Source organism: Coptis chinensis, chromosome 9 (assembly GCF_015680905.1).
Source record: "Coptis chinensis isolate HL-2020 chromosome 9, ASM1568090v1, whole genome shotgun sequence".
Classification (NCBI taxonomy): Eukaryota; Viridiplantae; Streptophyta; class Magnoliopsida; order Ranunculales; family Ranunculaceae; genus Coptis; species Coptis chinensis.
In genome coordinates, this window is record NC_141464.1 from 76,671,480 (window position 1) to 76,685,326 (window position 13,847).

Below are 13,847 nucleotides of genomic sequence, written 5' to 3' on the forward strand. Positions count from 1 at the left end.
TACTTGCAAAGAAGCCAATTGTTGTTAGATTAGCAATGGCCATTGTATGGTAGATTAGAAATTCACTCAAGAAGTGGCCCAAGGCATAGATGAATGATAGGAAGGTCACGGCATACAGCAGCTTGTTCTCAAGGTTGAATGCGCAAAGAAAGCAAAGGGTGCAAGTCAGAAGTGTCGACACTCCAAATGTTCCATGAACGTCAGTCACTACAATATAAAAGCATATCCTTTTAAGAGAATCAATGTCATCAATAGAAATATATAAAACAACAACAAAGATGAAATGATGTGGAAACAATCACTTAGGGAAAAATTAAGGAAATGGGACTTGGACAGTGGAATGAAATGTGTAAATGGATTAAAAAAGTGAGCAGATTAGAAATCATTGACAACATATATAAATGTCCTTTAGCCCAATCCCTCAACAGGCCACCTGCACTTATTCCAATATAAGAAAATTTCTATGTATTTGATAGAGCTCCTAATATTCCAGGTATATCAAGACAAATGTTTCTGATATTCTGTCTTTACTTCATTCTTGATACTAAGAACTGCTATTTAACTATAGAGGAGAGTAAAACGCCACACAAAGTAACAAATGAACATATCATACCAGCCCATAGGCTGTATCTATGCTTAGGATTGCTTCAAACTTAAATTTGATTTTCCTAAGGAGTTTATCATAGAGACAAAAAATAATAAGAAACTCAATTCAGTATTTAAAGTTCTTAAAGAAACATATCTGCTTTATTGATCTCACCTTTCTTCTTCTTTATATACAAATCCTAAACGGTAACTTTCTTCATAGAGGTGTTAAACTTTAGATTTCATTTTCAATCTTTCTATTGATCATTACAACTCAAGATAAAGATCACCTAATTCTTCACACCTCTTAAACTCTAGCATCTAATAAGAAACCAATCATAGCTCCAGTAGTTATGTAAATAACATTGCTTATACTTGAAATAATCCAAGACACGTGGTCTCAAAATTAATTCTCTTTCCCTTCACCTTCGGACATATATATATCAGTAGCAAAGAGCCATATCACTCTACTGATATGGTAACAAAGAGCCATATCAGTAGAGTGGTAAATTGTCATCCTATATTCCAAAATCAGATATAAGAAATGGGCATTTAACATGAAAGCAGATCCGATTGAATTTATGGATATAAGAAAAACTTGTATATTTACTTGGCATAACTTCAAGTATGCTGTGTTTTTTGCAGCCTCATCCCAAACCTGTCTGAATCTTGCAGTCTACAGAACAAAAATACAAAAAAAACAGCAAAAAAGAAAGAAAGAACATAAGTAGTCATTTCAGGCATACATTTGCATGTGAGTATTAACAGATATATTGGAAAACATACCTCTAGATAGTGCAACAGAAAAATCAGTACCAAGTAGCCTGAATCAGCATGCAGAAGAATTAGACACATTACCAAGAACAAATCTCGAGTAAAAACGAGAAAGGCACTCAAAAGCGAACCTGAAAATGTGGATGAGCTGTTGCAATTCAAAATCTCTAAGGAAAATTGCTTTACCAGTGATGAGTTCAGCTATTTATTGAGAACATAAAAGTATCACCCATTAATAATTTCATACATACAAACGAGCCACATTAAAACAATTCTTACAAGTAAGAGTGATTTATTACCAAAAATACAGCCAACAGACCAGATGTCTACTGGGGTCGAGTACTGCGTAGCTCCAAGAAGCACTTTAGGTGCTCGATACCACAGAGTAAGGATCTGAAACCATCGTTCAAATTCAACATTACTATCTAACTAACAAATTTTAACATCATAGTCACAGGACTATATGTAGTAAGTACCTCATGAGTATACTTCTTCATTGGCAAAGTGAACGCTCGAGCAAGACCGAGATCAGCTATCTTAAGCATCATTGTCTTTAGGTCCCTATGCAACACTCCATGACCATGGCAAAAAGAAACTCCTTTGCAAAGTTGGTACATGAGATTCTTAATTGTCTGAGGCGGAATAATCTCCCCCTTATTACCAAAACTCCGCATAAACTTCTTCAAATCAGTGTCCATGTATTCAAAAACAAGATACAGAACAATTTTCCCTTCTTTATTCTGTGCTTGTTTAACATCCAACAATCTAATTTGAGCAAAAAAAAACTAATTAAACCCTAATAATAATAAATAAAACAAGCCTAATTAAATAAAGATTGATTATTTATACCTGACAACGGAGGGATCTAGAGAAAGCATTCTGAGAATGGAGATTTCACGGAGGGTAGTGGGTGGGACACCTTCTTCGTCTTCACGAAGTCTTCATTCTTTAGAACAAGTTTTCAAGTCGTGTTCTTGAGAAGAAACAGAAGAATACCCTCCTTCTTCTTCATCATCGTCTTAGCAAAATAAGAAAACCCTAACCTAGCGGCTGTGAGAGAGAAAGACAGAGCGTGATTTCTTTTTTGTTTCCTCTTTTCGAAATTTCGATGATGTTTTGGTTTTTTGGATTTGTAACACTTCTCAAACGATTTTCAAGCGTTAGCAATTAATTCCGGAAATTCACCAAAATTAAGTAACGCTTTACAATATTGCCAACGCTTATATAGCGTTGACAACTTACTAACGGTAAATAACCGTTGCAAAGCAAAAAAGGTGCGTGTTGCAAATATTCTATTATGGTGTAGTGATTGCAAGATAGAAATACCTTCAATGTGCCACGGTACCCTACAACACGCACAGTGGACAAGATTAAAGACCCTGTCAGGATACGGTAATCTCTTAGTCCCCATGACGGCTGATATAGCTAGTAAAAACAATTAAATTTAAAACTCAATCAACAAGAAATTTATAAACCCTAGAAAACGAATTCAAGAATTACAAAACCAAAATAGCGAAAGACAAAATTGAACTTCGTCAAAAGTAGTAATATGGATACCCTAAAAAATCGGAAAGATGGTACCTTTGTCTGAGATGAAGAAATTGAGATGAACAAAAACTGCTTCCTTTAGTTCAATTTCATCGAAATTTGGGGAAGATGAACAAAAATGAGGTGGAATTCGAATAGATCAAGAAACATGGAGAAAACATCATGCGGAGTTAAGAGGGAAGGGTTTCTCTTTGTTGTGTTCTTGAGTTGAGGTCGAGAAGAAATCCAATTCCTTGCACTATTATGGTGTAGTGACGCGTTTTCTCACTGTTGTGGGAATCCTAAGAGTCGTAGAACTGTAGAAGTTGTGGGGAGAGACCGAGAGAATAGCGGGAATCCAATTTGAATGAGTTTTTAGATCTTGTGTATTTTTTTTGCGTATTTGACTATTTGGCATAAAGTCATAAACCACGGTAGAAAGTGGAAAATTTATATACCACTGTTTATGTTTAAGGTAGTGGGGATGTGGAGTACTCTCATGCTGGAAAAAAAACTAACCATGGTATATGGCCCAACTTATCCCACGGTTTTCATGTAACTGTGGCATATACTAGTAAACCAATGACCAAAGAAATTTCTGCCGTGGTATATAAGTATTTCCCACGGTTTTTGAAAGAACCATGGTATAAACGTTCTTATTGACCGTGGTATATGTGTCATTCTGTAGTAGTGTTAATTATATCAGTGAAAGATCCTTCCAAAATGTGTCTTGTGTATTTTAACTGTAATTTTGAAATATAAGTATAAGTCTCTATGTACTTTAGTTTATTAGATTGTGGATATGCATTTTAAATTGTTGGACTTATCAAAAATTATTACTAGATTTGTTGTTATTCAAATTTCAAAGTGGTGGGACTTTGAGTTTGCAAATCTTTGAATTTTTTTTGTAATATAAATGAGTTTTAAAATTGATGCAGTAAAAAGGAGAAAATATATAGGCCCGGCCCAGCCCGACCCTAATTTTTTTAAAAAGGGCTTAGGGTAGGGTCAGGGCTTGAGATTTAGACTTATGACCCGACCCGACTGGGCCCTATGGGGACTTTAGGGTCGGGCTGACCCGACCATAATAACTGAAAGGCTTTAAATATTTAAGGCCGGGCTAGCCCGACCCGGCCCATTTCCCACCCCTACCTGGGAGCCCTTCAACTTGGGGCAACACTGGAGCATGGAAAGCCCGGAAATAAGGAGTCATGGATTTGGGCTTTAAACATAAACTAGCCCAAGCCCAAGTAGAAACTTAATCAATTTAAAAGCGTGACCATATAAGGGTGGAATTCGAGCTAAACAAGTTGAGCTTTAGCATGCTCAAGCTCAGCTCACTAATTACACTAGCTTTAAATTGAGCTCGAGCTCGGCTCATATAGTTAAACGAGCGAGCTCGAGTCGAGCTTAAACGAGCCAAGCCCGAGCCGCTCAGTTATTTAACACTATAAATATGCTATTTGAGCTAAACGAGCCGAGCTTCATCAATCTCATTTGTTAGACGAGCTTTAATTTGAGCTCGAGCTCGGCTCATATAGTTAAACGAGCGAGCTTAGGTCGATCTAAACAAGCCGAGCTCTGAGCCCTCGGCTCAAATTCCACCCTTAGACTGACCATTTTACAATGAAGTTTTGTTTTTTTTTGTTTTTTTGTGAAGTGGAAATTTTTATTAATAATGATAACGAGTTTTACAAATGATTAAGACAAATGTGCAACAAGCTACGCCGCAAGTCTTTTCTGAATGACAAATCTTATTCTTCTAAATGCAAACTCGTTAGAACCAGCTGCCATTACGTTACTATTCACAACTTTCTGCAACCTCTTAAGGAGCTCAACAGACTGTTGTGCCAAGAAATCGAAAGTGTTAAAACTGAACGGAATGAAACAATGCTGGTTAGCCCTACAAACATCCTCGTGTTTCTCAATCTTTCCTGCCGCTGCTTTATTAGCTACTTCTCCCACCTCAAAGACTCCATTCCTAAGCCCTACCAACGGAGATGCTCCAGTTACGTACATCAACACATGCATGTTTCCCCTCAAACCAACTGTAGATCAATACATCCGTAGGCCGAAGCGTCGATCTACCCTCATTCAGATCAGTGAGAAAATTGACAGGAGCCTCCTTTTTTACTTGTATCCTAGCCCTCCAAAATGCATCACATAAAATGTCTCTAACATGATCATGTCAATATTTGTAACCTGGAAAATGTCTACAATGTACTGCATGGTCCCCGAAAGCATCCAGTGAACCCTTTTTGCAAACAAGGCATAGACCACTATTAGAGTACAAAGGAATCATAAAACAGTACTGGAGAATAGAACAATACTTTACTGGTGACATACACTGTCCAAGTCCCTCCATCAGAATAGCAAGAAGAAAATCCTTTGCATGTTCTGACTGCAGGCATCCAATGACTGCTTTTTGATGAGCAGATAACTCAAACTCCCTCTCAAGACCAGCACTAATTTTACCGTAGAACACTTCTGCCAAAACTTTTTGTGGTTTTGAGGGGACGGTAGGATTCATAGCCAGAGAATTGAGGTCAAAATCGGATAGACAGAGACTTTATGCACTGCTAGCAATATCAAGAATCTCATCCAACGATATATATTGGACCACAACTCCTAAGAATGTGGTTCTGAAGCTCAGAAGTCTGGCAACGGGAGGCCACAAAAGAAAAAGTAGAGACATCAATGACACAATAAATACCTAACCCACCAAGATGTAATGAGAGTGTCGATAAACGTCATTGCAAATCACCGAAGCCAGGACCATCAAAAACCACAATACCTTGGAGAACGTACACTGCGGAAATGCTGATCAAAAGTCTTGGCTGCCACTCTGAAAAAGGATGGTGGACAAGTACGAATTGCAAAGACCAACTGAGAGCGCCCAACAAAAGCTTGTAAGAGCGTTAACTCATATTGTGGATCTTCCAATACAGCCAAACGGTCCATCAAAGTCATATCCTTTTCAACACGCTTGCGAGCAAGGCCCATGAAAAATAATGAATCAGTGCTGACCGCACCTCCAAGCAACCTGGCCCCTGCTGAGGTCGTGACAAATCTGAAGGAAAGAGACCGGGAGTGGGGCGATGTGGGTCCAGTGATGGCCAAAATATCTCAGTTTTAGCCTCATTAAGAACCAGCCCGTAGGAAGGTCCTTCATTCTGAATCATACCCAAAGCTATCGCCACCTGCTATGTATCTCCGATCAAAGTCCTATCATCTAGGTACCAAGCCTGTAGCAATAATTGACAATTGGACTGGATTCGTAGAATTAGGGGATGCTTTACAAATGATTAGGACAAGTGTGCAACAAGTTGCGCTGCAAGTCCTTTCTAAATGGAAAATCCTGTCCTCCTAAATACAAACTCGTTAGAACCAGCTGTCATTACGTTACTGTCCATAACTTTCTACAACCTCTTAAGGAGTTCAACCGACTGTTTTTTTGTTTGGAAATAGATATTTCATTAATAGATAGCAAATAATTTATATAGCTCTGTCTGGACTCTATTGAAACTAAGCTGCACTGATCTTGGGACAAGATTATTACAACCCAACGGAAGTCCATACTTTGTTGTTTCAGCCATGAGGTGGGCAGGTTAAATTAGCGACCTTAGGGAGTAGACAATCTTAAAGAAGGCAAAAGACATAGACAGAGAGGTAATCTCTTGCAAAAGACTCGACACGTTCCATGATAAGTCTGAACTATCACCCTTAACTGCTTGAACTAAGCTTTGGCAGGTAGAGCAAACTACTAACTTATTTATACCCAGAAGAGACGCATGTTCAAGCCCAAGCTTTAGAGCTTGCAGTTCAGATTCTTCTACGGAACTGACTGCAATATGCTTGCTTCCTGCATAAGATAAAGGTTTATGCCACTCATTAATGGTAAAACCAGAACCATCATTACTACTAATTGAATTGAATCCACCATCTACAGAAAGCAGGAAAGGGTTTCCACATGTTTTTGTGGAATAGAGTACTTGATGTTAACAGGAGGGTGATTCATTAAAATAGATTGTTGTGCTTGTGTCAAAATTTGTGAAAAGTCAAGCATTTTATAAGCATTGTCAAATATTAGATTATTTCTATCAAACCAAATAAAGTAAGCTACATTAACTAGAGTAGTGACATAAGCTAAAATATCATCCTTATTTACATAGTGACCAACTATCTTGTTGATTACTTCCTGTACAGTAACAGGAGCATTCCAGGATTCAAAACAAATAGCTAGAGGTGAAGCAAACCAAATTTTTGTACAAATCTTAAGACAAGTAAAGATATCATGCTCTATGGTTTCAATGGAAGAATCACATCGTGGGCAAATGTCATAAGTACAACTATGCCGATCAAATAAAATTTTACGAGTAGGTAAAATATGCCGCATCATTTTCCATAAAAAAGTGTTAATTCTAAGAGGTGAGTGAATTTTTCAAATCAAATTCCATTCTTGTTTAAGGAAACCATAATGATTACTATTATTAAGCAAAATAATTCTATCCTTATTAAGAAACCAATGATAAGCAGATTTTACCAAGAAACAACCATTTTTTTTAAGAGACCAAAACATTTTTTGAGAATGAGTAGGGGATGAATCTTAGTCTGAAGAATAACATCTCTAATATAAAGTATAAAAAGAATATCAATAATATCATATTTCCAATAAAAAGTTTCATGATCAATCAGGTCAAACACAAAAACAAAGTTGGTATTACAAGTTTGGGGACCAAAAGGCTTTTTATTTGGGAGAGATGGAATCCAATTATCCTCCCATATTTTGATGTTATCACCGGTAGATATACTCCAACAAGGTATTAAAGTTATCTCTTTTTTTTTTTTTTTTTTTTTTTTTGGAAATTTTATTGATAATCGATAAAGAATTTTACAAATAATTAGGACAAGCGTGCAACAAGTCTGGCCAAGAAGTCCTTTCTGAATAGCAACTCCTATTCTTCTAAAACAAACTCGTTAGAAACAATTTGTCATAACATTATTGTCCATAACTTTTCAAGTCTCTTGAGAAGCTCAATGTGATTTGTTGTTCCAAGAAACCGAAAGTGTCGAAACTAAACGGAATGAAACAATGCTGGTTAGCCGTGCAAGCTTCCTCATGCTTCTCCATCTTCCCTGCCGCTGCTCTCTTAGCTGCTCCCCCCGCCTCAAAGACTCCATTCCCAAGCCCTACCAACGGAGAGGCTCCAGTTACATCAACACATGCATGTCTCCCCTCAGACCAACTGTATATCAATATATCCGCAGGTCGAAGTGTGGATCTTCCCTCATTCGGATCAGTGAGAAAATTCACAGGAGCTTCCTTCTTCACTTGTACCCCAGCCCTCCAAAATGCATCACATACAATATCTCTGACATGATCATGTCGGTATTTGAAACCTGGAAAATATCTACAGTGTGCTGCATGGTCTCCAAAAGCATCTAGTCTACTCTTTTTGCAAACAGGGCATAGACCACCATCAGAGTACAAAGGAATCATGAGACGGTACCGGAGAATATAATGATACTCCACTGACGACATATGCTGTCCAAGTCCCTCCATCGGAATAGCAAGTAGAAAGTCCTTTTGCGTGTTACATTTGCAAGCATCCAACGACCGCTTTCGACGAAAGCAGATAACCACAAACTCCCTCTCAAGACCAAAGGCAATCTTACTATAGAACGCTTCCGCCAAAACTTTTTGTGGTTTTGAGGGGCGGTAGCATTCCGACCATAGAACGAGGTCAAAATCGGGTAGACAAAGACTCATTGACCGCTAGCAACATCAAGAATCTCATCCAAAGGCACTGGCCCACAACTCCTAAGAATGTGGTTCTGAAGCTCAGACGTCTGACAACGGGAGGCCATAAAAGCAAAAGTAGAGACATCAGTGGCACAATAAATACCTAACCCACCCAGATGTAATGGGAGTGTCGATAAACGCCACTGCAAATCACCGAAGTTAGGACCATCAGAAACCACAATGCCCTGGAGAACACTGCGGAGATGCCGATCAAACGTCTTAGCTGCCTCTCTAAAAAGGGATGGTGGACAAGTACGAATCGCAAATACCAACTTAGAGAGCCCAGCACAAGCCCGTAAGAGAGCTAACTCACACTGTGGATCGTCTAATATAGCTAAGCGGTCCATCAAAGTCACAACCTTTTCAACACGCTTGCAAGCAAGGCCCCTAACAAATGATGGATCAGTACTGACTGCACCTCCAAGCAACCTGACTCCCTGCTGAGGGCGGGACAAATCTGAAGGAAAGAGACCAGGAGTGGAGCGACGTGGATCCAATGATGGCCAAAATAGCTCAGTTTTAGCCACATTAAGAACCAGCCCATAAGAAGGTCCTTCTTCCTGAATCATACTCAAAGCTGTCGCCACTTTGCGTATCTCCAATCAGAGTCCCATCATCTAGATACCAAGCATGTAGCAACGATGACAACAGGACTGGATCCGCGAGAATCCGGGGATGCAACACCCGTGCAAATAGAAGGGGACCCAAAGTGGTCGCCTTTTTTGGACCCGAAGAGAGACCATATGTAGCTATCCCCATATATATAACCTCGCAGGTTGACAATACAAGTACTCAACCCAAGGGAAATAGTCAGGCAACGGATACTTAACCTCTCTCAACATAGTAGTCGATCAACCATGTTAAAGGCGTTCTGAAAATCTACAAGCAAAGATCGAAAAGAGAGGTAATCGCGTTAGCATACACTATCGCGGTTGACAAATGCAAAATCGCTTCGCACCACCGTAAACACCAACCCCATAATCGAAAATCCCGCAAGTATCCTACCACATCTTGGGAAACTCCTTTCATTGCAATCTTGGAGACCAAACGGCGCCAAACCATCCCTACGACTATAGGGCCGAATACTATTATCCGGCGAGAAGTGGAGTAAAGCGGAGCACTCATGAATGAATTACGCTCGCTAGCGGTGTGGACATCGCCCTTGTAACCAAAGATTCACCATTGGGTCAATGCATCTAGCAAATCGACGATATATAGGCTGCAGCCCCACTCATGGCATCCAACAAATGCTGAGCTCGAAGACCATCACGACCACAAGAAGTACCCTTTGGAAATGACCGAATACATGACAATAGGGCATCTCTCTCTACCACTAAAGGAGGCTCAAAGAAAAGGCGGTCGGTCTCACGGTGGTTGTCGATCGGGTGTTTCTCCTCTAATGCACATATAGTCTGCAGTATTGGAGGCAACTCCTGGCGATGATAACACTTTGACCGGCCGCAACAAAATGTCCATCGACAACTTTTCAGAGAAACGGCGACTCACATTCTGAGTGGAGGCAGATTTCCTGGTCGGCTGGACTAAAGGAGACTCTGTTACAGACTCTAAGAGACGAAACATACCGCCAGGCTCATTCCATGTCGTCAAAGCATGGAGAATCTATTTTTGCTGAAAGTTTTTCCTAGTGCGTAACGGCGTTCACGACGACGTGGTCGGAAAAACTGCGGAGAGTGCAACGCGGCAAGAGGAGGAGACGAACCCAAGACATAACTGAACTAGGATCAGTTGTAATATCCCAGAGAGCCGATTTCAGTGCACCTGAAAATGCCAATCGACAAGCACGTGGTATACTTTTCACGGTTCGGAAAGGTATACGAAATGCATTATCCAGTAATTTCTCATTAAGAGAAGAAGGGACAACAAGCGGATCAGGGGTATCACCAACACCCCTCTGTGTCGTGGATGCAAGATCTGTAGTGTCGGGCTTAGGAGGCGGCTGTGGTATGCCCACAATGAAACATGGGGATTCCCCATTCTCCAACAAAATAGGTGGTGGTATGATAGCATCTGGATGACGGCACGGTATACCAAATGCGTGGATACCCAGACAACGACCACACATCCATTTGTCTATAGACTTTAAGGAATTCTCCAATAACAAATACAAATCACAATCATCCTTAAGTTCATCCCATACCCTATCAATACTCAACTGACAACCTACATGTTGTTTATCAAAATGCGTGAGAAAGTAGGGAATAGTAAAGCCATTACTGTTAACCCCATTAGTGCATCCATGACGATCACGGAAAGGGCAATGAACACGTTTCTTAAGAGGCAGGACAATAGAACCAGAAGAAACAACTTTCTTCTTTCTCATATCCAAATCCTGTCAACAACTCGACAAAACCCAAATCCAATCAAACAAAACCCAACATAAGCAAATCCCCAATCCTGTCAGCAAAACTACAAATTCCACACCTCATCCCATCAACACACAAAACCTAAACCAAAACCTCTCCGATAGAAAAGTTTATCTCTGACAGCCACAAAAACCCAACGAATGAGTTCACCAAGGCAACCCAAACCTAACAAACCTAATACAAGTCCTTTCCTACCCCAAACCACCCCGAATCAGTTGCGGGAGGTAGTGGTAGAATCCAACAAAATGATAAAGCTCCTCGAGTGTTTGGCGGTGGGGATATAGCGGTGTGGCAATAGTGTGTGGCTTGATGAGGAAGGAGGGTAGTGTGATCTTGGTGGTTGATGGTGTTGCGGTGATGAGGAGGATTGGTTATGGACCGAGAAGCCGGAGTACAAATCAAAATCGGTCTTCTTGGTTTTGGCTCTTTGGAAGGTGGCGGTGGAAGCAACAGTCATTCTTGATGGGAGGAGGTGGTCGGGGGTTGTGGTAGTGATTTGGAAGGTGATTCGGCGGTGGTGTGGTGGAGGGGCGAGGTGATGGGGATGCAGCAGCAGCAAGGTTGGGTTTAGATCGGTGGAAGAAGAGGGTGGAGGATTAATGGTGTTGGGGGCAGCTGGTGCTGGTGGGAGGTGGTTGAGAAGAAGGTTGAGTCGCTGAAGACCAGTTGGGATTAGGGGGGGGACGGTGGTGGTGGCTGTAGGCGGTGGTCGGGTTTCCAGATCTGGGGTTTAAAGGAGGCGGTGGTGGTGGCAGCGATGAGGTGCCATGTCGGGTGGTTTATGGGGGCGGCAGTGGGAGGTGGTGGTGAGGGTGTGGGCAGCACAAGCGGTTTAGGGTTTAGGGTTACATTTTTCAACAGATTTTGGATAAAAGGGATTTATTTTGGGAATAAAAAGTGTTTAAACCCATAGCCCCCATTGATTTTTTTGGTACAACACTAGTTCCAACTGATCATATGTATTTTATCATGATCAGCCTCATTTGTTCCCCACCAGAAATTTGGATTAAGCATGTCCAAATTATGGCAAATAGATTTAGGAAAAAGGTTAGTCTGCATAGAGTAAATAGGAATAGTGGAAGTATCATTTTTAATTAAAGTACCTCTACCAGCAAAAGAAAGAAGTTTCGAATTCCAAGAAGATATTTTAGCAGAGATATTTCTAATAACTTTATTAGTACTAACCATATTTGGTTTATTAGGATTAAAATTAATGCCTAAATAAATATTATTAGAATTAGAAAGGGGGATTTTCATAATTCTAGACAAGAGTTTCTTATGTCGATGGTGTACACTGTGACTAAAAAGAAGGGAAGACTTATTAAAATTAACTTGTTGACCGGACATCAAACAATACTCATTCATGCATTGTAAAAGAGTATGAGCTTCATTAATATTAGCTCTAATAAATATGAAACAATCATCAGCAACCATGAGGTGTGTTATAGGAGGAGCATGCCTGGCTATACATATACCATGCAGATTATTATTAGCTTGAAGATTGGAAATATGCCTAGAAAAATACTCAGAACAAAGAATAAAAATGAAAGGGGAGAAGGGCCAGATCACCCTGCCGTAATCCCCTTGATGCAGAGAACTTACGGAAGGGGGAACCATTCAAGTTAATAGAGAAAGATGAGGTAGTAATACAAATAGCAATCCAATCAATCCATTTTTGACAAAACCCAAAGTGTTGCAAAACTTTGAAAAGAAAAGGCCATTCGATTTGATCAAAAGCTTTATGCATGTCTAACTTGATAGCCATATATCCTTGCACACATATTTTCTGTTTTAGCTTTTGAAGAATCTCTTGTAGAATGATAGTATTATCATATATTTGTCTATGTTTTACAAATGCAGATTGATGAGGAGAGATTAAATCAGGAAGGAGATGTTTAAGTTTATTGGCTAAAATCTTAGATAAAAGCCTATATATGATATTACATAAACTAATAGGCCTAAAGTTTTTCACCTGATTTGGGTTTGGAACTTTAGGAATAAGGGTAAGATTTGTATGATTAAAGGATTGGAGCTAAGAGTTATTTGAGAAAAAATCTTGCATAACATGAAACAAATCATCTTTTAAAAGAAGCCAATTATCTTGGTAAAACAGAAGCGTAAACCTATCTGACCTAGGTGCCTTGCAGGGTTCCATAGCAAACAAAGCCTCATGTAACTCATCAATGGTGACATGCATAATAAGATTATTATTATCAACACTACTGACAATATTAGGAATACAAGACATCTAATCAGGAATAATAGGATTACTAGTAGTAAATAAGGTATTAAACAAATCTACAATGTGGTTACCAATGTCTTTGCTATTATCAAACCAATTATCATTATCATCTTTCACAAACAAAATCTTATTAAGACTCCTTCTACGGTTAGCAGAATTATGAAAAAAATTTGTATTGTTGTCACCCAAAGATAGCTTCAAATATCTAGATTTATCTCTCCAGAAAGCCTCTTGTCGAGAGTTGAGATCATGGATCTTATTCTTAATCTCATTTTCCACAGCAATGGTGTTGTAAGTAGGATCAGAAAGTTGAATGTGACTCAAAGTTTGAAGAAGATGTTGAACTTCAAAATCCAATTTTGGAAAGTGATGTTTGTTCCATGAACAAAGATTTTTTGTGACAGTTAGCATATTATCTAGAAAGTTTTGAGAAGAAGAGTAATCAGATACATTCCAGCTATCTTCCACCACATTTTTATAGGAAGGATCCATAGTCCAGGAGGATTGAAACATAAAAGGTTTTTTAGTTTTG

The 13,847-nt window shown here is 39.5% G+C and overlaps 1 protein-coding gene across 1 annotated transcript; it reads right to left on the reverse strand.

The window, feature by feature from the left end:
* Nucleotides 1–1,095: 1,095 nt before the first annotated feature.
* On the reverse strand, nucleotides 1,096–2,124 carry LOC147478203 (cyclin-dependent kinase B2-1-like). The gene is made up of 4 exons (XM_086583083.1): nucleotides 1,836–2,124; nucleotides 1,659–1,752; nucleotides 1,372–1,560; nucleotides 1,096–1,261 (listed from the first exon to the last, which is right to left on the reverse strand). Exons 1-3 carry the CDS (start codon nucleotides 2,055–2,057, stop codon nucleotides 1,415–1,417), a joined length of 462 nt encoding a protein of 153 aa, XP_086439209.1. The 5' UTR covers nucleotides 2,058–2,124; the 3' UTR covers nucleotides 1,096–1,261; nucleotides 1,372–1,414.
* Nucleotides 2,125–13,847: the final 11,723 nt, after the last annotated feature.